Source organism: Castor canadensis, chromosome 6 (genome assembly GCF_047511655.1).
Source record: "Castor canadensis chromosome 6, mCasCan1.hap1v2, whole genome shotgun sequence".
NCBI classification, from domain to species: domain Eukaryota; kingdom Metazoa; phylum Chordata; class Mammalia; order Rodentia; family Castoridae; genus Castor; species Castor canadensis.
The window spans coordinates 122391467-122413522 of record NC_133391.1 but is presented as its reverse complement, the minus strand read 5'-3'; the positions used below and the strand labels follow the sequence as shown (position 1 = coordinate 122413522).

Here is a 22056-nt window from a genome sequence, read left to right as displayed (position 1 = left end):
AATAGTTACCATACAACTTCACATAAGTGATAAGAAGATTTATTAGAACAACAGAATGCAGGACTTCCGAAAAGGAAAATGAAGTGTGTTGTACATTTTAACCAGAAATACACTAACATACCTAGACAGCAACTACAAATAACATAGATTAATAGCTGCTTATTTCACGTTCAATACAACAAAGAAATAGAAGTGATATACCATTTTTAGATGTATCCAAGATGATGTTCAATTCAGATAAAGTAATTGTTTTAAATAATAAATATTTTGCGCCCTAGTCTAACTATTCTTATGAAGACTTTCAGATTAAGACTGAGTAATCTTATTTAAAGTAAATGGTTCCTTATGGGGAGACCAGTGTTCCTTTGAAAACCCATCTCCTTCATGGCAGCTAATTAGCTCTTACTGTGAACAACTCACCCTTAAAGAACGGGAGGAAGTGCTCTTGCTGACTTGACAGCACTTTTTAAAAGGTGGCAAGTATCAACATTAAAATAACAAAGTGGAATTTGTTCTCAGCTAACTAGCTGATAGAAGTGTAAGCATTACTTTATTTAGGTCTTAATTTCTTTGTTAATTCCCCCTCCCCTCCATTGCGTGTTACAGATACTTCTTTTTTTAAGGAGACTGAGTAAATTAAAAGTCAGGGTCAGGCTGTGCTAGTTCTTTATAGCACATTGCAACATGGGCATGGCTTATATTTTCGAAAATATTCTGTGCTTTCTGACCAAGAGACAGAAGCTGCTGGTCAAAGTCACCAGTGATGTGGCCAGTTCTAAAGTCAACGAGAGCTAGTTTGCATTGGTTAAGCAAGGTTACAGTGTTAAAGCGGTGATGTGTGGTGCCCTGTGAATTTTGTTTAAGTGATCTAGGTTTTGCAACCTGAGAAACTGATTAACCTTGACTCCATTGTGGGAAGACCGCCTGCCAGTGTTGATTTTCTCACTACAGTTGGCACCTTTATCTTTCTGTGTGCAGCCACTTTCCCTGATAAACAAAATAAATGTACTTCAAAGGAAAATATCAGTTTATTGTCAAATAATATTGCATTGTGAATCCACCTCTGCATATGCCATCCATCTGGAGACACAAAGAAACACTGAAGGGTGAGAATAGTGTTTTAAGCCATACATTTCACTATAGGTAAATAGCCTTGCTTATCTATTTGGTCTTCAATGAAAAAGACCCTGCACAACCTCTTTTTCAGAGCAGATCACATTTCAAACAGACTATACCATAAGCCAGTTGGCCAGTGACTTAAGTTTAAGATGTCTTATCTGGCTTTGTACAATCTCTTCATTTAAAATAACTCTCCTAAAAAGGCTTATGTCTTTTGTTGTGGTGTCATCACAGTCCACACCTGGAGAAGTCAGAAGCTTATTCAGGTGTTTCTACTAAGCTGCCTTTCTATAATGTGCTGAAAGTTCATGCTCTCTGTCTCCATGGAAGCATGGACTTTGCCAAGAGCTCAGGTGAGGAACGGATGGGGTCCATGCCAAGTTATCCTGCGGACACTTGGGTTGGGTGGGAGGTGGAGAACAGTGATTCCATTCTCTCTAATGCTGGCTTCCTGATTCACAGTTTTCACTGCTAGATCTATAGCCACTGTTCAGTAGTGAGAGCTGGTGACCTTCCTGAAATGGCAGACACTGCAGTAATAGAGAAATGACTGGGTCCGCTTGCTAGCCTCAGGACTGACCAGGAGCTCTGTGCTCTTAGCCATGTGACAGGCTGATTGTAGATTCTGTAGTTCAGCTTTGACTTTGTTCATTTTCTGCAAATTGAATGTGAGATACTTTATATTCCAGTATGGTAAGCACTGCCCAAGTATAAATTCAGTAATTAAAGCTCCAAAAGGAGTGAATATATTTAACAATAAAACTGGGAAAAGATGACATCTGTAGAGAGAGTTCTCTATTATTGTAGAGTACCAGGTTAGATTTAGCACTATAAAAACTGTACTGTGCAAAAATTCCAAAGGGATAGTCTTCATTTATGAGTATACTCATATAACTTTGGGGTTAACTTATAAATTAAAAACAAAGAGTGTTTCCCTAAAGGACTGCTCATGTAGGAGAGCCATAGAGATTACCCACACTCAAACCTCTTTTACCCAGGTTGTTTTGAGGGATGGTGGTTGGTTTTGGGAGGCATTTTGTTTTTGTGGGGTTTTGTTTTTGTTTTTTGCACCTCAGTGAAGGAGACTTTTTTTTCCTTTTGGCTTCGCTGTTTCTGGAGGTCACCAAACCAGCCAAAGTCTGACTTTGTTTCCTCCATGTGATTGATAACTATTGGAGTGGGCCTGGCCCACCATTGTAGCACTTCTATGACTACACAACCCATAGCCAATGGGCTATAATTACAGGGGTGCAAATAATTCCTTCCAGTAGCAGACTGTATGGTCAACATTCTGTGCTCTGTTTCTGTTTTCATATTTTAGGTCAGGTCCTGAGGGGGATGGATTTTGGCTAACATAAAATGGCATATTTGAAGATTTCCTAGGGAAGGCAGTTCACTGGTGTTTTCACCAGTGAGAATGTTGGAGCTGGTTAGTACTTCTCACCCGAGAGGGGATCAATCTGTTTTTTTTTCCCACTATAGCTGCTTTAATGTAGACTTTATGGTACAGTCAAGTGACGTGAACTCCAGAAATTGCTCCCTATCCATCAGGGTCCCTTGTGCTCCAAGACCACATGGAATGATGTTGGCCTTTTTTTTTTTTTTTTGGTGGTACTGGAGTTTGAATTCAGGGCCTCACACTTGCTAGGTAGATACTCTGCTGCTTAAGCCATACCACCAGCCTTTTTTGTGTTGGATATTTTCAAGATCAGGTCTCACAAACTATTTGCCAGGGCTGGCTTTGAACTGAGATCTTCCTGGTCTCTGCCTTCTGAGTAGCTAGGATTATAGGCATGAGCCACCAGTGCCTGGCTGTGTGGCCTGTTTTAAATGAGGTTGTGGTGCTGTTGGGTGCCTGTGGTGGACAGGAACATCTGTAATTGGCAATGTGAGCATGACTCCTGTTATTAATCTGTGCCCCACTCGTCTCTTTCCCTGAGCCACACACAGGGCCACCATAGGGCTTATCACCTTATGCCTCTTGGGGCCATGTGTTGGAAAGGTCTTAGTCATTCACACAGTCAGCTGCACAATCACGCATCAGTGTCTCCCCTCACTTCCCACCACAGTCTCAGGACAGTCATCCCTGTCTTCTAGCTTGGGCAGTTCCACCCATTCCATCTCTGCAGGTGCATCTCTCAGGGGGCTGGTTCCTCCTTAAAGAAGGGCCAGGAGGTTACCTTTGGGCTATCTCGCAATCTGCATTCCTGAAACCAAAACCCAGGATCTTCCAAGGGCCTGGAGCCCAGGCTTGAAACATAAAGACTTCTTGGAATATGACAAGAAAAAAAGTACTTTTCATTCTCTCTGCAGTAGAGAGAAACCACAAATGAATAGCTCAATAAATTACCCTATTACAGAATACATTGTCATCCCTTTCTCCTCCCTCCTTTCCTCTTAGGAATTGTGGCTAGCAATATGAAGAAAACACATTAGCTCTTCTACGTTAGACACACAGTTTTGCAGATTAAGAGGTTACAGTATCCATGATGAAGAATTTTTGAAAACTAAAGCGCACACATCTACACCTTCCCAATCCCATGTTTCTACCACTGGGAAGTAATTACCATGATTACTTATGAGTATCTCCTTCCAGTTCTGTTTTGCAAATGTGTGATAACAGGCTTTGTATTCCCCACTTTTCACTTATGTTTTTGTAAGCATTCTTGTGTTTATATCCCAATTTGTGGTTATAGCATGGCTTACTTACTTTTTTGCAGGGTGTTTAGCAGAAGGATACTAATCATTTGTTCTACCTTGTCCTTTGTTCTGTGTTGTCTCAGAAAAATGTCAAAAAACAGTGGTATGTGCATAAAAGGAGCTAGATGGTAAGTTGGCAAAAAACAAACCGAAAAGCTTCCATATGGGCTGAACAGTTAATTCTAGAATGAGTGCTGAGTGACCAACCTGAAGTGAGTGGCAGAACAGAGACATGCTGGGCTGGGCCTCTCAGTTCTCAGAGGGCTCCCAGCCCCTGTGACTCTCCAGACTGCCATTTCTGCCCTGATTCTCTCCACTTTTTCAGTATGTGATTTTTGGCTAGTATGACTCGGAGAGAATGCAATCTTTATTGTGTGAAAGATTTTTATAAAAACATATCTCATTTTGTACATAAAAACCATTTGAAGAACAGAATTACGGAACAGTGAGCCATGCTAAGAAAAGTTTCCAACCTAATTTCTATTCCTGGATCTTATCAATTTTTTAAAAAAAAATTTAAAAGATTAGGGAAGCAGTTTTCTTCATTTCTATACAAATTGATTAACTCTTTCTTTTGGATGAGTTAGACATTAATCTTTTTTTGAGGTAAAATCATATCTTCGAAGCAGGAGTAGGAAACTAATTGGAGTTCTTTTCCTAAGAGGAAGTTTTAACGGTTGAACAATGACTACGCTCTGAAGCAAGGCTGTGACAATGAGGACTGGGGGGTCAGATCCAGCATTTATAATTAATATACTATTAATTCTCCCTAACTATGGTGTAGGGCTCATTGCTGACCTTTATTTTCTTCGTTCCTCCCTCCCTCCCTCCCTCCCTCTGTCCCTTCTTCCCTGCCTTCCTTCCTTTCTTTCCTTCCTTCCTTCCTTCCTTCCTTCTTAAAATTACAACACAAGCATTAATTGTTGGTTCTACTGATGTTCACTGTAATATGAAAACTTGTAGTGGTATATTACAAACATATTAAATAATCTTCTTGGGAACCTCTCATGCCCCCTCCTCATTTTTCATTTCTGAATGATTAACAAATCAGTCCTTTGTCAATTGTCTTTTCTTTCTACGCTCCTTCAAACACCAGCTTATCCTAAGACAGGAGCACTTTGCTTTACAGCACATTGAAATCACAGTTGCATTTCTAGTGTAGATGGTTTATAGGCTCATTCCTTTTCTTTTTGTCTTTATTCATTTTTCTTAACGTGGCTACGTAGTTTCTCTCAAAACTTAGGTAGACAGCTGAGTGCTGGTGGCTCATGCCTGGAATCCTAGCTTCTCAGGAGGCAGAGATCAGGAGGATCATGATTTGAACCCAGCCTGGGCAAATAGTTTGTGTGACCCTACCTTGAAAAAAATCCCATGACAAAAAAGGGCTGGTGGAGTGGCTCAAGGTATAGGCCCTGAGTTCAAACCTAAGTACCGCAAAAAACAAACAAACCCCACAAAACTTAGGTAGACAGATTTTTGTTTTTATTTATTTATTTTTTAATCCTCCCCATTACATAATGTGTCCTAACTGAACAATAGAGCCATTAAAAAAACAGGGAAATAACTCCCTCCCCAGATTTCCTGACTGCAAACTCATGAGCACTTCTCTTTCATTCTGGTACCAGTCCTCCTCAGCCTGGGGTATGGCACTCCTCAAAAAATGTTGGGGGATTTTTGGTGGAGTAGGAAAGCTACATATGCAGCAGAAAAACAAGTCAAGTTAAAACAAGGAAACCAAGTTGATACTGGTGGAGGGGGATGGGAGCAAACTTTGACTTGTGAAACCCTTTTCATCACTGTAACTGTAGAAAGTCAGTGGAACCTATTGCTTACCACTCATCTATTTTAGTTCACATCATTTTAATATAGCATCTTGGTGGTTTTTTGTTTTTTGTTTTTGTTTTTGTAGTGCTGGGACTTGAACCCAGGGCTTTGTTCATGCTCGACAAATGATCTAACACCGAGCTGTACATCCCTAGCCCCAAATATTGAATCTTTTGCATGCAAAACTAGATACTTAAGGTGTTTGTGTGATTTGTTTTTAAGTAAAATAAAGAAACAATTTCCTGTTACTTGATGTACATATCATCAAATTTTTTCTGTACTGTCTATAAAGTAAACTAGTACAACCTAGTGTTTTTGCTCCTCACTGTGTCGTTTTGAGTTCATTAGCATTGGTTCCTATTGTAATAAAATCATTGTAGCTACCTTCTGAAGACCCAGACCTATGAAGAAAGATCCTTAATTTAAGGATGTAGAAAACACTCATTGTTACATAAATGAGCCCTACAGTTTTATAATTAATGCTGCGAATGAAAATATGATATGACCACAAAGCCAAAGGAATGAGTCATTTGGTAGCTATTGGCAGATTTTATTTTCAAGGTGAGTTTGGTTGTGCTGTTGTTTTCATATGTATTTTTCCCTTCTGGTAGGATTTAGGGTAGATTTAGAAAAATAATAAGCAGAAATAGCCAGTAGAATCCACATTCATTTCCTTCATAGTATGGATGACTTGTTTTCATCACATTAAGATATTCTATTTCTGTCTTGGAGTGCAGTTTAGTTTCAAGTGGGTGAACTACTCAGGATCCCTTTCAATATGGAAAGTGTACACAGTAGGATGTCATCTCTCTATACCACTGAATTTCTATTTAGAAGTGTTTCCATGGGAAGGATGGGGATTCCATAACTTTAATAAACAGGAGTCCAGGAACACAATGAACAGGAACTCTCTGAGTCACGGCAGGGAACACAGAAAGAGGTTGGGTAGTTGGTGAATACAATGAAGGCGTGGAATTGGTGTGTTTTTCTGGAGCTCAAGATACTAATAAGGACCAAATTCCAGGTGAAGGACAGATGATGTCATCTCATTGAATGAGGTTCAATTGAGAATGAGGTTCTCATTGAAGGAGGTTGGATCAGAAATCTAAAAGAGAATGCACCAGAGTTAAAACTTTCCTTAGTAACGAAAGCATCTGTCGTGTGAATTCTGCATTTTAATCTAATTCACAGGATTTGGTAAGGCCTCTTTCTACACACAGACTCCTCTCATACCTGTTTTCTTAAGAGTTTGGAGGACAAGAATGATGGAAGACATGAGACTGTAGGAATGACATCTTGAAAGAGTAAGTGCAAGAAAGGAATCCAAAATTTGGGGCCACAAGGCTATAGCAGTTTAAAAGCAGACTTTATACTGTTAAGGTTGCTTTGTTTTGAAATAACGTTATTTATAAATACTTCAACTTAAAAAAAACTCATCTTAGTAATACTGTTAGTATGCCATATAATATACTTTAGGTCTTCTGCTGGCCAAATTTGCTTTCTAATGTGGGCAGTTAGTCCTTTTCTCCAAAGCCTGCATATACAAGGATCCTTCACATAGCCAGGTATGGTGATGCATACCTGTAAGCCCAGCACTCAGAAGGCAGAGGAAGGAGGATCACAAGTTCCAGGTTATCTTAGAATGTACAATGGAACCTTGTCTTTTTAAAAAGAAGATGCTTCAAGTCACAAACCTGATTTATGTATTCTTTTGAATACTTTGAGTCAGTTACCTGGAAATAAAGAAGCAAAAAAGCCACTTTAAAGAAAATATGACTCCAAAATCTGGGTTTGATATTGCAATTCACTAAGCAACAATGGAAGAAAAATCTGACACACACATGCTGAAACCCAGTTTTCTCTCCAATTCCCAGTTGCATGTGGCTAGACCAGCTGGTTTGGGCAGAGGTGAAGAAGAAATGCCTGCTTGGCATGGATAATCTGTGTGTTGAGTCATCTACCTGTATATCCTTAAGAATACATGTGGAGAAGGTAGTGTTTAACTGTGTACACGTCTTGCCCTTGTGTCTCTCACAGGTCTGAAAAGTGAGATCTTGGGATAAAAAGCATCCTTGCTGAGTGATATTGGGGTATTTGTCCACTGGGGTCAGGTTTCTTACCTCCAGAAAAAACACAATCTGATGTGAAGCTTGGGAACTTGACATGACCCTTCAGCTTGGTCAAGTTACAACTTGATCTCCTGTTCTTGACCTTTAGTCTGCAGCTCAGAAGTTTGGTTGGATCCAAGAGAAGATCCATCTTATACACATGATTCATAGTTACCAAGCTCACATGATTTATGTATGGGCAGAATGCTGATATTAATTTATAAGAATAAATGCAACCATTGAACTTAGGCCCCTCAAAGCACTCATTCTCTGCTTCTTTGAACACGGTTTAGCAAAATAGTTAAGAGCATTGATTTGGAAGGCAAACTTGCTAGGTTTAGATGCCAGTTCTCTTTTCTAGCTGTATAATCTTGGACAAGTTACTGAATTTCTCAGTTCTTCAGTTTTCATATCTATAAAGTAGTACCTTACAGGATTGTCTAGAAAATGAAACTATTGCTTGGAGTGTATTCAACACATAGTCAATGTTAGCAATTGTTATGATTGTTCTTGTTACTCATTTTGAGGCAGGCCTCTCTGTAAAGTCAGTCAAAAGGTTGTTTGTGGAACATAGTAGCAGAGCAAGACAAGTCAGATAGCTTGGATGATAAAAGGTTTTGGGCCAAGCTGGGCTCATGTTCATGGTTTTTACAATTGGTCTGAAACCCTGAAGTCTGTTGGTTGCAATCCGTTACATGTTGCTCCACCTTGACATTGTGGACTCGAAGCCCTCACTTGTGCTTGGGTAGATACTCTGAACTTGTGGTTCTGAAGCTTTTGTTATTCTCTCTTCTTACTGCTCCATGCTTCCTATAACTAGGTTAATATTTGCATGTACTGTTGAGTCTTGCTGACCCAGAGTCAACCTCTAGTTCTTATATAATTCATTGTTTTGGTTTGAAAACAAACAACATGGCCCATGTTGTATTTCTTGTTTCAAGATCCTTGAGAGAAAACCTTAGTGTAAAGTTTGAAATATTAAAGCATACATTCATGAGAAAATATTTGTAATAAAAAGACCCACTGCTTTCTTTTTTTTTCCTCTGCTTTATTTTTGACAGCTAACATTTATAAGGTACCACCTTCATTTCAACATCATTTCATGAAGTCTCCACAGATTACTCTGTGGTAGTTGATTCTTATTCCCATACTACAGATCAGTAAATTGAAGTTAGGGGGCTTCGAATTTGAAACCAGATCTACTGATGGCAAGTCCTGTGTTTTATGAGTGCATTCTCCTAAAAGAAAAAAAAAGCCAGTCTATTATGTCCAAAATGGAACTCTCTCACGTTTTGTAGAATTATTATACACTCACATAAGAAGTAGTTAAACACATCTCTATATCTAATGCAGATTTCTGACTTTTAATGTGAGCTGATTATAGGAGCAACATTGTCCCCCTTCTAGGCTCTATTTGCCACTAATTGGTGTGCTACCTTGGCAAGTCACTGTGATGTCTTTTAGACCTAAAGTCCTGTTACTGGGCCCATAAATGACAGCAGCAAGGGACATTCATTACCCGGACCAAATACTGAGCAGCTTTCAGGCCAGTGTCTTCTGGTATCTCCCCAGACCGCCTGTCTTCAGTAACAGAATGGGTTCCTTGTGGCCAATTTCATCTTGGCAAAATTTGAGAACGACTAAGAAAACATCAGTGGATGCAAATGAGAAAAAGAAAGACATCTGTCAAGTTAATTAAGGGAAAACATTCCTTTGACCTCCTGGTTTTTTCTGTACTCTCACCAAGGTGAGCTGTTCTTTTCTTGTTGCTGTACTCTCCTGTCATGTTGGAAACAAATAGAAAGGAACTAAGTACTAAAGTAAGGAGTAAATACACAACTTATTTTAACATCCATTTGGCAGTTTTCCTGTGGCTTCTCCATTTAGGAAACATTTTCTTCTGCTTCTGCCCATTATCACAGCTTTGACATTCATGTCATTAACAGAATGTCATTTTGCAAGATACTGAATTAGGAGCAACTAGCAACAAAACATACTGAACAGAAAGGAGACTGGCTTGTTGCCACATGACTCGCCTCACAGAAAAGAACAAAGTGGAGCTCTGATGTCGGCTTTTCATGTTTGTGTGTTTGTGTTCTGATCATCAAGGCACATGGAATCAGGGCAGTTCACTGGTGGGCAGAGTGTGATGCCAAACTGCTATAAAAAAGCAAAATGCTGTAGAGCTGGAAGGTGTTAAACAGTCATGCTGTTCTTTCTTGGCTGAAATAAACTTCCATTGGGTGTAATGCAAAGGCAACCCTGTGGTCCCAGAAGTAAACTCTTCTCCCCTTTGTGGATCAGACAGTACTGGTCCTGGATCTGGAAACCAAAGAAAATGAACAGAGCTTTCTATTTTTTTTTTTTATGGGTAGTGTCTACCTATGTAGCTAAAGTATACTAACAGGATAAAATATATTCACCAAATTAAATATTTCTAGGTGTAGCAAGTCAAACTGAGATTTAATTTCTGTTTGAAGAAGGTTGGAATGAATAAAACAATATTCTACTACTTCTACTACAATATATATATCATATGTGATATTGTGATATATATATGCAAATAAAACTTGAATATAAGACCATCTCCCAATCTAGTTCTGTACAGCTGATGACCATTTCTTTAAACTAATATAAATAGAAGATGGTATATAAGGGGAAAGTAGGTAATAGGGTCATAAAATTAGATTTAACCTAGTAGATTTATTATGGTTTAGTGCAACTACCATATTCTAAGGCCTTTTAAAGATTTATTTCCTTATCCCTGACTAATAAGAGTAATCCACTGCCAGTAAATTGATTAAAGTCATTTTTACCATGGACTTTGGACTTGTTTTTCTGCTTCTTAGGAAAAGATATATTAAATTGTGACTTTGATGTATATTCATATTGAGTAAAAAACATGGGCATTAAAAAAAAAAAAAGCCAGGTGTGACGACATGTAGCTGGGGTCTGGAGTTTGAGGCCAACCTGGGCTACATAAGGAGACCTTGTCTCAAAAAGAAAGAACCAAGCAAAATCATGCAATAACGTGTTTATGGCTCACACTTCCCCTTACCCTGCAACACTGGTAAAGGTTTGGAAGGAGGTCACTAGCTTAGCTTGTGCATCCTATTTCCTTATTTCCCCAGTGTGTCCATAGATTTCTCTTTGGTCCCTGACTACTACTGCTCTGAAGAAAACCAAAAGCTTGGGCTTCAGTCTCTTAACTATTTAATCTTGACCTTTCCCCTAGTTATTAAATTGGCTCCACCATGTCCACCCCTCCCTCAGCTTTTACTCTTTGTTTCTTTGATAACCTTGCCACAGGTAGGCACAGCCATGTGATAGCATCTCTTTATCCTTGCAGGGCAGATTGGATCCTAGGAGTTTGGAATGAGCTGGTGCAACTAGCACCAGCCCTTGGGGCAGTTTCCCAAGACACAGCCTGTGCCCTTTAGCTCTTAGATCACAGATATTTACCTGGCCCTGCTACTCTTCCCAAACAGAAACAAGCCTTCTTAGGTGTCTTTGGTCTTTGGATTGTTGTACTTATCTCACATCCTAAGTCATGCCAAATGTTGACTCTCCCAGCCTTTAAAGGACCCTCGGTAAACAGATGACCTGTCCTGATGATCTAAATCCCGGGGTGGACCTGTTGGCTAGGCACCTCTTATGAGTCTTGTTGCAGATAAACTGCACTATAAAAAAGCACAGGTATTGAGACTTAGAACCCTCACACTTTAAGTACTTTCTACTTCTTATGTTTTTCACAGTTGACTCTACCCTGCTACTATAAATCTCATTATCCTTGTCTTTGATATTTATCTTCCTTGTCTGTCCTTGTATGGGATTTTTTAATGTGTCATGGCACCATTTGTGGGTGGAAACAGCTTTTGGGTGGTCTTGTTCCTTTATTCATTGAGTGGTCACATCGTGTCCTGTTGTAATACTACTCTAGATGGATCAGCCTCTAGCCACTATTCAGTTTGCCTCTTTTTTTCTCCTGTGCCTACTAACCTACCTCATGTGTGGCCTTGCTCAACCCAGTAGGAGCAGACTATATTATCATCTTAGATCACATTAGTCTTATACATTTGATTATATTCATTTTCAAAGTTAAGTTAAACTTCTTAAAGGCAGGAACCATATTTAGACAATCACTCAAAAGTATTTATCTTCAGGCAGGAAGTGTAGCTTAGTGGTAGAGTATGTGTTTACTGTCCATGAAAATCCAAGTTCAGTACCCAGCACCACCTAAAAAAATTTAATGCATCTCTGCAAATCATTTTTATTTTCTCTATTTTTCTGAGTAGCCAAAGGGATTCAGTATTATATAAAATACAATTTTTATTCTCAAGGAACTTACCTCCTTTCCTATATTGAAACTCTATATTGGATCTCAGATTATGGTGTTGAATGATTGAGTGACTCCAGAGTGATACTCTGTTTATCATGGTTACTGGGACACAACTTGATGAAAGTCAGCCACCATCAGTCACATGCCAATAATGTGACATCAGAGCTCACTATGCTTGCCGCATTGAAATAGCTGTGCTGGTATTTCCATCTTTGAAATGGCAGATAAATGGAGAGTAACTTAGAAGAAACAATTTTTTAAAAATGTTTTTGTATCAGGCAGATCACACAGATTAAGGGATTTCTTAAGGAAATACCCTGAAACTATGGCTAATTTGCAATGCATATTGCATATTATGAAATTCTAGCATTTGTTATTTATGAAAATGTTGAAAAGTTGATTGGGAATATACCTCACACTTTAGTTAGCAACAAATTTGTGTTTGTACCTCTCTTCTGGATTCTGCCTTAGAGTTCAGAAACATATGTGAATCAGTCTTATTTCTTCATTTGTACTTTCAATGCTTTGGGTGTGTCTTCACTTTCTTACCTCCCACAGAGCTGTATACGTAGGAAAAGATAGTCCATAAACACCTGTTTCATTGTATGTTCACTTGTCTTTCTTTTCCTCCGTGAAGACTGCAAATTGAGCAGGACCTTACCATGACTTGTCTCAGAGCCTCATGCTTGTTCGGGAGATGCTCTACCACTAGAGCTATGCCCCCAGCAACTTTTTCTTTAGGTTATTTTTTCAAGTAGCGTTCCCTGTTTTTTTGTCAAGGGCCAGGTTCACACCACAGTGTTTCTATCTATGGCCTTCTGTGTAGCTGGGATGACAGGTGCCTGGCTTAGTAGTTGAGATGGAGTCTGAAGAACTTTTTGCCTGAACTGGTTTCAAACTGTGATCCTCCCCATCTCAGTCTCCCAAGTTGCTGGAATTAAAGGTATGATCCATGGTGCCCTTATCTTAATGGATCGGTATTTCTAGAAAACACTGTATAGGTTAATTTATGTATTTCTTCCTGTTGACTTTCCTGAGGATTTTTGAAAGCTTGAAGACCTACAATTCTCTCTAGCTGTTGTAATTAACCTAAATTTTTTGTTCCATAGGTCAAAAAGCATGAGCAACCATTCATTCTTATAACTAATGCCTTTGAAGAGAGTTTTTCTGTTAATGGAAAAGTTTAGTCCAAGTTTGAAGCCAATCATATCAATAATTATACCTTCCTGATAACTCTGAATAAGGTTATTACATTGATGCAAATGCACAAAGGTCTGAAGCATTGGCATTGGTAGTCATCACAAGTATCAACAATTGCAGTTTCTCCAGTGTTTTGCTTGCAAAAGAACAAAGACATCTATAATGCTGGCATTGAATTTTAGGGTCATTTCTGCTCAATTAATAAAATACCATATTTGAAAGCAGAATTACAGAACATGAAGTCACTTCTGCTTGTCTTCTGCTTCTTCCTGTGGCTATTTCAGTTTAGTGGTCAGAAAGATTCTCTTAAAGCAAAAATCAAATTTATATTCAAAACCCTCTGACTGCTTCCTTTTTTTGTCAGACTAAAAGTCAGACTTCAAGATGCCACAGACGTGCCTGCTGTCATCTCTCTATGGTATAGTTGTCTGGAATTCTCCCTGCTTACCCCACTCTGACCACACTAGTAATGATTGCTGTTCCTGGAACCCTGTGCCCAGAGCCCTTGGGCTTACTTCCTTCCTTCCTAGCCTTACCAAATGCCACACTACTTTTGAGGCTTTTCCTGAACACCTATTTGAAGCCATAACTTCCATACTTGCATCCCCTGGCCTGCTTTTGGCATTGGTTTTCCTCCATCATCATCCCACATACCAATTTATTGTGTTTATTATCTGCTTCTCCCTCCAGAATGAGGCCGTGGATTCTGTTTGTTTAGAGTAGTGTCTACTACTTCTTAGGCACTCAAAAGGTATTTTGCACAATGAATTCCTGAAAGCCTGGAGCAGCCTTGATTTTATGGGCCATAGGGAAGACACCAGCAGGTACCCTAACTTCAAATAAGTAGCAAAGCATATGTGACAGAGATGAAAATAGCAAAGCTTTGTTTTCTGCTGCCTTTAAGAAGGAATAGTGCATATCCAGCCAGCTCTGTGTGCAGCCTTGTGCCGTTCAGGAAAAACGCTGGAGATACACTTGCAGATGCTCAGACGCATCGTCTTACACGAGAAAGATGATGTTTATTTTTGGGAAAAGACAATAGAATGAAGGGAGATCCAGATGCAGGGAGGGAGCAAAGAGCAGAATTTAGGGGATAAGTGCCCAAAAAAGGTTTTAAGCTACACTTTCTTTGCATGGTATAATTTTTCTTTCAAATACAGCTGTTATTAAAGACATTTTTCAAGGCTTTTGCAATCAGATTTACAAATGCACAGAGTCCCAGATATTTAATGTTGCAAACAGGGAAAAGAAATATCCATAATATGTAATTTTAATGCATTTAAGAATCCTAAAATTTGCTATAAATGAATAATCTAAAAAAGAAATGAATTAGACCCATATTTATGTTGCCATGGTTAAATCTCAAAAATATAATGTTGAGTAGAAAAAGTACATTAGAGAATATCTGTAATGTATAGTATATGCTAAAGTATAATTTATCCAAAAGTCAGACATGATTGTCATACAAAATGCACATATGTCAAAGATTTTATGTAACTTACTAATTAATTAAAGCAGCAATAACATTAAAACAGATTCAAATGAGACTTAAAGATATATCTATAGATAGATGGACATATACATGCAATCAGAAATCATGAAATGAGTTTGCTTGTATATGCAAAGCTGGCTAATAATCACAGGACTGTGATGTTAAATGTTTGAGAGCGTCTTTCTATGGAGGGGTATCATTTGTACTTCCACCAGACAGAATTCATTTGGGCAGGGATCATTTACCTCACAACCAATTTTCTACAACTTAACTTTTACCCCAAAAGTTTTAAAGTTGAGTAGAAAAGCAATAGAAAGACAGTGAAATGTGGAGGCCTTTAAAAGGAAGTCCATTCATTTCTTTTGCACAATTCCAAATGTTTATCTGTTTTTCCTGATACATGCTGTCACTAGTAAAAATATAAAACCACACACATACTCTGTTCATTATACATGTATGAGTCAATACATGTATCAGTCACACACATATATGCATATATGTATGCATACATTTTTTAAAAAATTCAAAACAAATATGAAAAGTGATTTAGCTGTCCATTCCAGGCTGGTGGGAACTATTGGGTTACTTTTCTATCTTTTAAAAATTTCTTTGACTAAAAAGCCAGTTTCTGACTATTTCTCATGTGGTCCAACCCTATCATTGTAAGGTAAACAAACCGAAGGCTCCCAACTTAGTAACATTTATTCAGCAATGCAGTAGGGGTTTCTGCGCCCTGGTCAAACCCCGCTTCCTCCACTTCAGCCTTTTTCTCTGCTTTAGGTATATTCAAATGTTCAGATTCAACTTTGGTATTAGGAAAGAATGAGCAGATGTTCTCATATGGTAAAGCTTTGGTCTGTAATTGGTCTCCTGTGCAAATTTATCAAAAATTTCATCAAACTGAAGTAATAAATTGGAGCCTACCTTCCTGGAATTGCTAGGGCTCTTCTTATCCAATTCACTGTCACTGGCCCTGTGCGGTGGTTACTCATAGGTTGTGCTGCGTACAGACCTTTTAAGTCTACTGTGAATGTACAAATTACTGTCTGTTGGGCTTTCCCCTTCTCAGTTGTCTTGCCCTGGTCAGACATGCTCAGAATTCATGTCTCAAGGTGAGTATAATTTAAAATTAAGTGGGATTTCAGCTCCCTAGAACAATTGCAAATGGTCATGGCCTGCTGGGCCTTAGCTTTTACGGACCTAGTAGGGGGTGGTTAGCAGGTTCTTCTGCCAGGAGACTTGTGACAGTTCCAGATGACAAACATTTACAGAGCCTGCCGAGTCTTCCTTATGGAGCTCTGAGCTTAAGGACGATTTGGGCAGAAATGGAATATGGGTGTTTTGGACCAAAAATACCACCCTCCTTACCCACCCCACCATCCCCCCGCCCCTCAGCTTAGTAGCCATATTGCTCTTTGTCCTCACGCTTAGTCAGGCCTGACTTAGATGATGAAATACATGAGCCATTTCTTTATGTACCAAATAAATGGAAGGCACTGTTGACAGTCATTAAGAGAGTGAGACACTCCTTGTGAAACTGCTTTGGTGGTGGTGACAGTGAACTTGGGGAACAGGGAGTGGTACCTTATTCAGTCTTTACCTGCTTGAGCAAAACCCACGCAGACAAATACAAGACCCCCCTGTGGTGGTCTCATGATACTCTAAAGCAAGTTCGCTGGAGTGCTCGTCCAACTGTGATGGTTCTGTCCCTGTCTGCTTGTCCCAGCTGCCCTCAGGGGCCAGCCAATCCTACTTATTCTAAAGTTCTGTTATCATCTTTCTACCCTCCCATTCTCAGATCCTGGGTCAACAATGGGCAGAATGTAATTCCTGGGCCCCGTGCATGTAAGAGCCTCATATTTGTCCCTGGGTTGGTCTTTCCAAGGAGGAACCAAGTGAATGAGGCAATAAGAAGTGCTTACTTGTGATTATCAGCCCCTGTCCCAACCCATCCTTTACCTGTGCCTTTGTCTCTAGTTGTCTATAGCTGTCTTCTCCCCTAAATTCTCATTTTACAAGTAAAATCTAACTGCGTCATTGTGTTAATAGAACAATGGTCACCTTCTGAATTCAGAAAACAAACTGAGCTGGTTATGCACATGAAAAGTAAGCTTTCCCCTGTGTTGCCTCAACTGGAAAACTGAGAGAAAGAGGTACATTGTGAGACATGGTTGTTGACTTGACTTTCAGGTTGGAGCATGGGTGGGGAGAAAGGGTTCTGTTTGTTGTTGAACGGTAAGGTCAGAAGAATGCATTTGAGTATGAAACAGCTAAAACTTGACTTCATGGCTATTCTTCAGTTTCATTTTGTGGTCATATACCTGTGTTGATAAGGATGAAAACTGGAGAAAGCATTTTACAAGGTCAAATGTTTGGATGAGGATGAAGTCTGAGAGACTTCAGCTATTAAGAAGTGGTGTCACTGTTTTACCTGTTAGGAAATCCCCTGGATTTCCCTGGGGTGACTCTGTCTGAGAAAAAGCAAGCAAGAATTGACTTAGTAACACTGATGAAAGGGAAGTAACTTTTATTTTTGCCTAGGTGATATTTCCCCTATTTGAACACTGAATGGATTAAGTGAATAGGTGTCATGAACACATGGGGAAACTGCCTCACACTTGGATGACACAAATTTCTCCTTTTGTTGGCAAAAGTATGTGATAGATGACTAAATGATGACAGAGGTCAACACAGTGTTTTGCATCAACATTGTTATATTAATGTGGGCTATGGCAGGCTATGGGAAAACACTCATGGGTCCTTCCACTTGGAGCTTTCTTATTAGGGGTTCAGTGCAGGTTATATTCATTTATTGGGAATCAGCTACCTGGAGCAATAATATCAGGTGGTACTGATTAGGATGACCATCCCCTACCCCACCTTAGTAAAGTTATCTACAGAATATCTCAGTAGGGCCTCAGGATTTCAAAAGTATTAATATATAGCAAGATCTAGGCTTGCTTAGCATCACAAGGCACTGGGTTAGATCCCCAGCACTAAAAGAAAAAAAAAAAAGTCTGTGTATTTCAGGATTAAATAACTCATGACCCTTAAGAATGTTAGCAAGAAATTAATTTGTGAGACCAAGAAGCTCCTTTATAAGTACAGAGATTTGTTTTGTGAACACAAGGACATCTGCCTTAGTCTGTATTTTATAAGTGCTGGTTTTGCATTTCATGTTTAAGCTTCCTATTTGATTGCTGAGAGAGGCAAGGAAGTTCCAAGACTGTTATAATTTTAATGCTATCTCTCGTTTCAATGCTGAAGATAGGCAAAAGGTTGTGGGAGACACTTTCATTTATGGCCTGTGCTTTGATTGTTCGTGGCATTTGTCAGCGAGCTATGCCTCCAAGTGTTTAAATAAAACCCATATTCAGGTTTTATTTGCACATTTCTTTTTGAGTTTTTTGAAATCACATTTTGAACCACATTTTCATTTTTTTTGATAGACTTTAGATAACTTTCTTGATACAATTGTGAAGGTTTTGGGATTGTGTTTTTTTCTTTATTTGTATTAAATCTGAATTGTTGGCTATTTTTCTTACATTGATAGTATTATACTAGTTATTCTGTGTTTCTTAGGAAAATTCATTTTTTTAAAGATTTTCTTTAAGAAATGTCATTTCTTGGTAGTTTTTTTTTTTCCTTTTGGCAGTAGTGGTGCTTGAACTCAGGGCTTCCTGCTTGCTAGGCAGGCACTCTCACCACTTGAACCACTCCTCCAGCCCTGTAAGAAATGTCATTTCTTAATTTTAGTTTTAAGTGAGCTAGCATATTGCACTGACATCCCTAGCTAAGATATTCATTAGACTTCTATTTGTATTGATACACATTTCTTCTTTATTTTACTTACATACAAACATTATAAAGATTTCTCAACATATTTAATTAAAGTAAATAGCTCAGATACTAAATATAAACAATACAGATAGCCATTTTTTGTAATAACCAACCTGAATTTCAGTTAATTTGGTTAAATATGTTTGCTAAGATTTCCAGGATATAAATCTGTCATTTATAATTTCTTTTGTTAACTTCGGCAAGTTAATATATTTAGTAATGCACTGAAATGAAAGGAGACATTAATTTGAATTAACACTAAATATCTTGTAAGGTATCTTAAAAACAATCAGACTGCCTGATTTAATGATTATATATTTAATAGGTCGGAAACAGTTCTTGATAGATGAGTTGATAATATCACAATCCTCCTTCACAATTATCAGGAGTCTGTTCTCATTCAACAACTCTTTAAGGCTGAGTAAACATGATCTTAATTAAACTCACAGATAATGTGAAGGGATGTTGATTGCTGCAGTAGGAAAAATAAAATGATGCAGCCTGACCTTAAGAAATAATAAATATGGGAATGTCAACAAATGATGTCACACAGCAAATATCTGAGAGAAGATTGGCTCCCAAGTCAGTATTGCTGAAACAAACTGGGCTTGAGTTTAAAATGTATTTTGTGGATATTTAGAAATGTTCCTTTCAAATATTTTAAATGAACCCTGAAATATGTCAAGTCCTATACCTAAATTAGGGATCAGGTGAATAGGTCCTGTTTCTGGGAACCTAGTGTAACTGAGGTCTGTCTGAATTAAGATAGCATTGCGTATTCTTCAGTCTAACGCTCTCCAAACTGAGCTATCCCGGCCACTACTGCATTGCGTATTCTTGATGGTGGAGGGCTCGCAAGTATAGAAGGGCAGAATCACAGTGCCCTGGACACTGCCTTGCTGGTATTTATCACCAGTTTCTAAATACTATACTGATGATGGAGAATAGAATGCCGATTGATATTGAAGGAAAGCAAACAAAAATTAGATAACATCCAGTTCACCATCAGTGAGTTTTGTATTTGACTTATTCTTTGAGGCTTGTGAAAGCTATTAGAAATAGAACTTCCTACTGGTATAAACAGGAAAAAGTAGTTGCCTCGTGTCCATATATAGTAATAAATTTCTACTTACTGGGTATTCAAGATATAGCTAGTAGCTAGTATGCTTGTGAAAAGGGGTCTTAGCTAATGTTTTAATACACTGGAATCTGTTTTTATGATTCTAAAACATGGCCCTTAATAAGGAAACCAAATGCAGCACACAAGATGAAAAATGAATGGATGGTGAAGTACATTTATCTTAGGCATCGGGTGTTCCATTGACAAAAGGCACAAATATGAAATTTGTCTAAATAATTAGATTTTTAATTAGTGCATCACTATAAGATTAATGTCATTGCACTTCATTGCATGTAATTTTCTGTTAGAAATTTCATATCAACAAAGATGCCACCTGTGGTTTGCTGATTCGAATCCTTAATTTATCACTTGTGTGTATGGTATGGTACAGCTATAGACATGAGCTGAAAGAAGGCATGTGATTATAGCTGCATGGTGCTGAGGAATAATGATGGTGTATGCTATATGAATAAATCATGGTTTCTAACATTCAGGCCATGCATCCCTCAAATTTTGGTGAATATATAATACGTTGCAATGATGTGAGCATAAACAGATATTGTAGCTTGTTCAACCTAGTCTAGGCTGAATTTGTATATGCTTAAACATTGTTGGTACTATTCTCCTTTTAAAACTGATTTTGCTTTCTTTTTGACAGTTGCCGAACAAGCAACCGGAAAAGCTTGATAGGTAATGGCCAGTCACCAGCATTGCCTAGACCGCACTCACCTCTCTCTGCTCATGCAGGTAACCAAGTTTCTTCTCTTGAGTTCTGTCTTATTTCTTTTGTTAGTGTTTAAAAATAATTCTGGCCTTGTGATACTCAGGTGTGTCTTTGCATCTACCTTGGTATTCCTCTTAAGTTGTTCTTTCTGAAATACAGAATTTCTTCTTATATGGCGTCCTTTTCCAATTGTTTCTCCATTTCTAGATTTTTGATAATACAGAACATGTTTCTATATTAGGAATATCTTTGGGAAATGCAGACACAGTTGCTCACATGGAGAGGATAAATGTTAAGAATTTCAGCCCGTTTCTTCCTGAAATTGAACTTGACTGTTACATTGAGATAGCCATTGTGCTAATGATAAAAATTCAAGAAGTGAGGCTGACCTCAACTACCTCATAGAATTACAAGGAAGACAGTCATATTACAAAAACCATGCAATAAATACTGTTTTCTACCCTTTTTTTTTTAATTTCAAAGTTCTATCCAAAGTGATGTGAAAAAGAGAAGGGTTAGTTCCAATCAGGAAAGTCTTAGAGAGTTTGAGGGAGCCACTTGCCCAAGATGTTGAAAGATGGCCAAGATTTTGGCAGGTAGAAGTAGGGTGAAAGAAAGAATTCCCAAAGTATGGCTAGCCCTCTGGAGGGTTTGCCTGATTACAGGAGAACATGAAGGCAGATGGTGGATGTCCAGGAGTGGAAGGAGTTTTGACTCGAGTGCCTTTTCAGGACTGGGGGGAGGATCCATGTGGTAGAAAGGTGTCTTCAGGACTGGGAAAGATGAAGGCTCCAAAGATTGAGCCAGTAGCCCTACTTCCATGGTACTCTTGGGGAAATTCAAGTTTGAAACTGGTAGGCTCTCAGATGATCTTGGTTTCATGATTAAAGCTATCAGTGTCCCCCAGAAAGCAGTGCTGGACCTCCAGGGGTCTCTCCAGTTGAGGTTGGAGTTGTCTGTTATGATTGGAAGAATAAGGGAGAGAGAGGGAGTCACTCCTTTGGAATGACATTTTATTTCCTTCAGAGTATAAATAAAAGGTGGTCAAATACAAGGTAAAAGACAAATTAATAAAATTATGACATTGTAAAATAATCAGTAGTGTCCATAAATGCTTCTCCCAGGGAAAACTTTAGAGACGGTTTGCACACATGAGGACATACTCAAAGCCTTGCACAGTGGCACCATTGGTGACTGGAGGTGTGGCTCAAGTGGTAGAGCACCTGTTTTGTGAGCACCTGCTTTGCAAACACAAAGCCCTGAGTTCAAACCCCAGTTTTACAAAAAAAAAAAAAAAAAAAATTAAACATTTCAAACAACCTAAGTTTCAATCAGTTGGGAAAAGGATAAACTGTAGTGGCAGAGTCATACAGAGAAAATAAACAAATGCACTAGATATGTATGCATGTATTTATATATATATATGTATATAGAACTCAAATATAGTGTTGGGCAACAAAAGCAAGTTACAAAAGAATATTGCTTAAACAATTCATACAAAGTTAACATGATGCTACATTTAACATGTTAGGGTATATATGTTATGTATCATAGAACATATATGTAACATAAAATACGGCCTATAACACA

General features: G+C 38.5%; 1 protein-coding gene across 17 annotated transcripts in view; it reads left to right on the top strand.

Moving 5' to 3' along the window:
* Window positions 1-22056, top strand: part of Mast4 (microtubule associated serine/threonine kinase family member 4) — a 560147-nt gene that overhangs the window by 436956 nt on the left and 101135 nt on the right. For all 17 annotated transcript variants that reach the window (XM_074077368.1, XM_074077366.1, XM_074077365.1 and 14 more), the window contains one exon: window positions 20401-20489. In XM_074077368.1, coding sequence (XP_073933469.1) covers window positions 20401-20489 — 89 coding nt within the window. The remainder of the gene's footprint in view (window positions 1-20400; window positions 20490-22056) is intronic.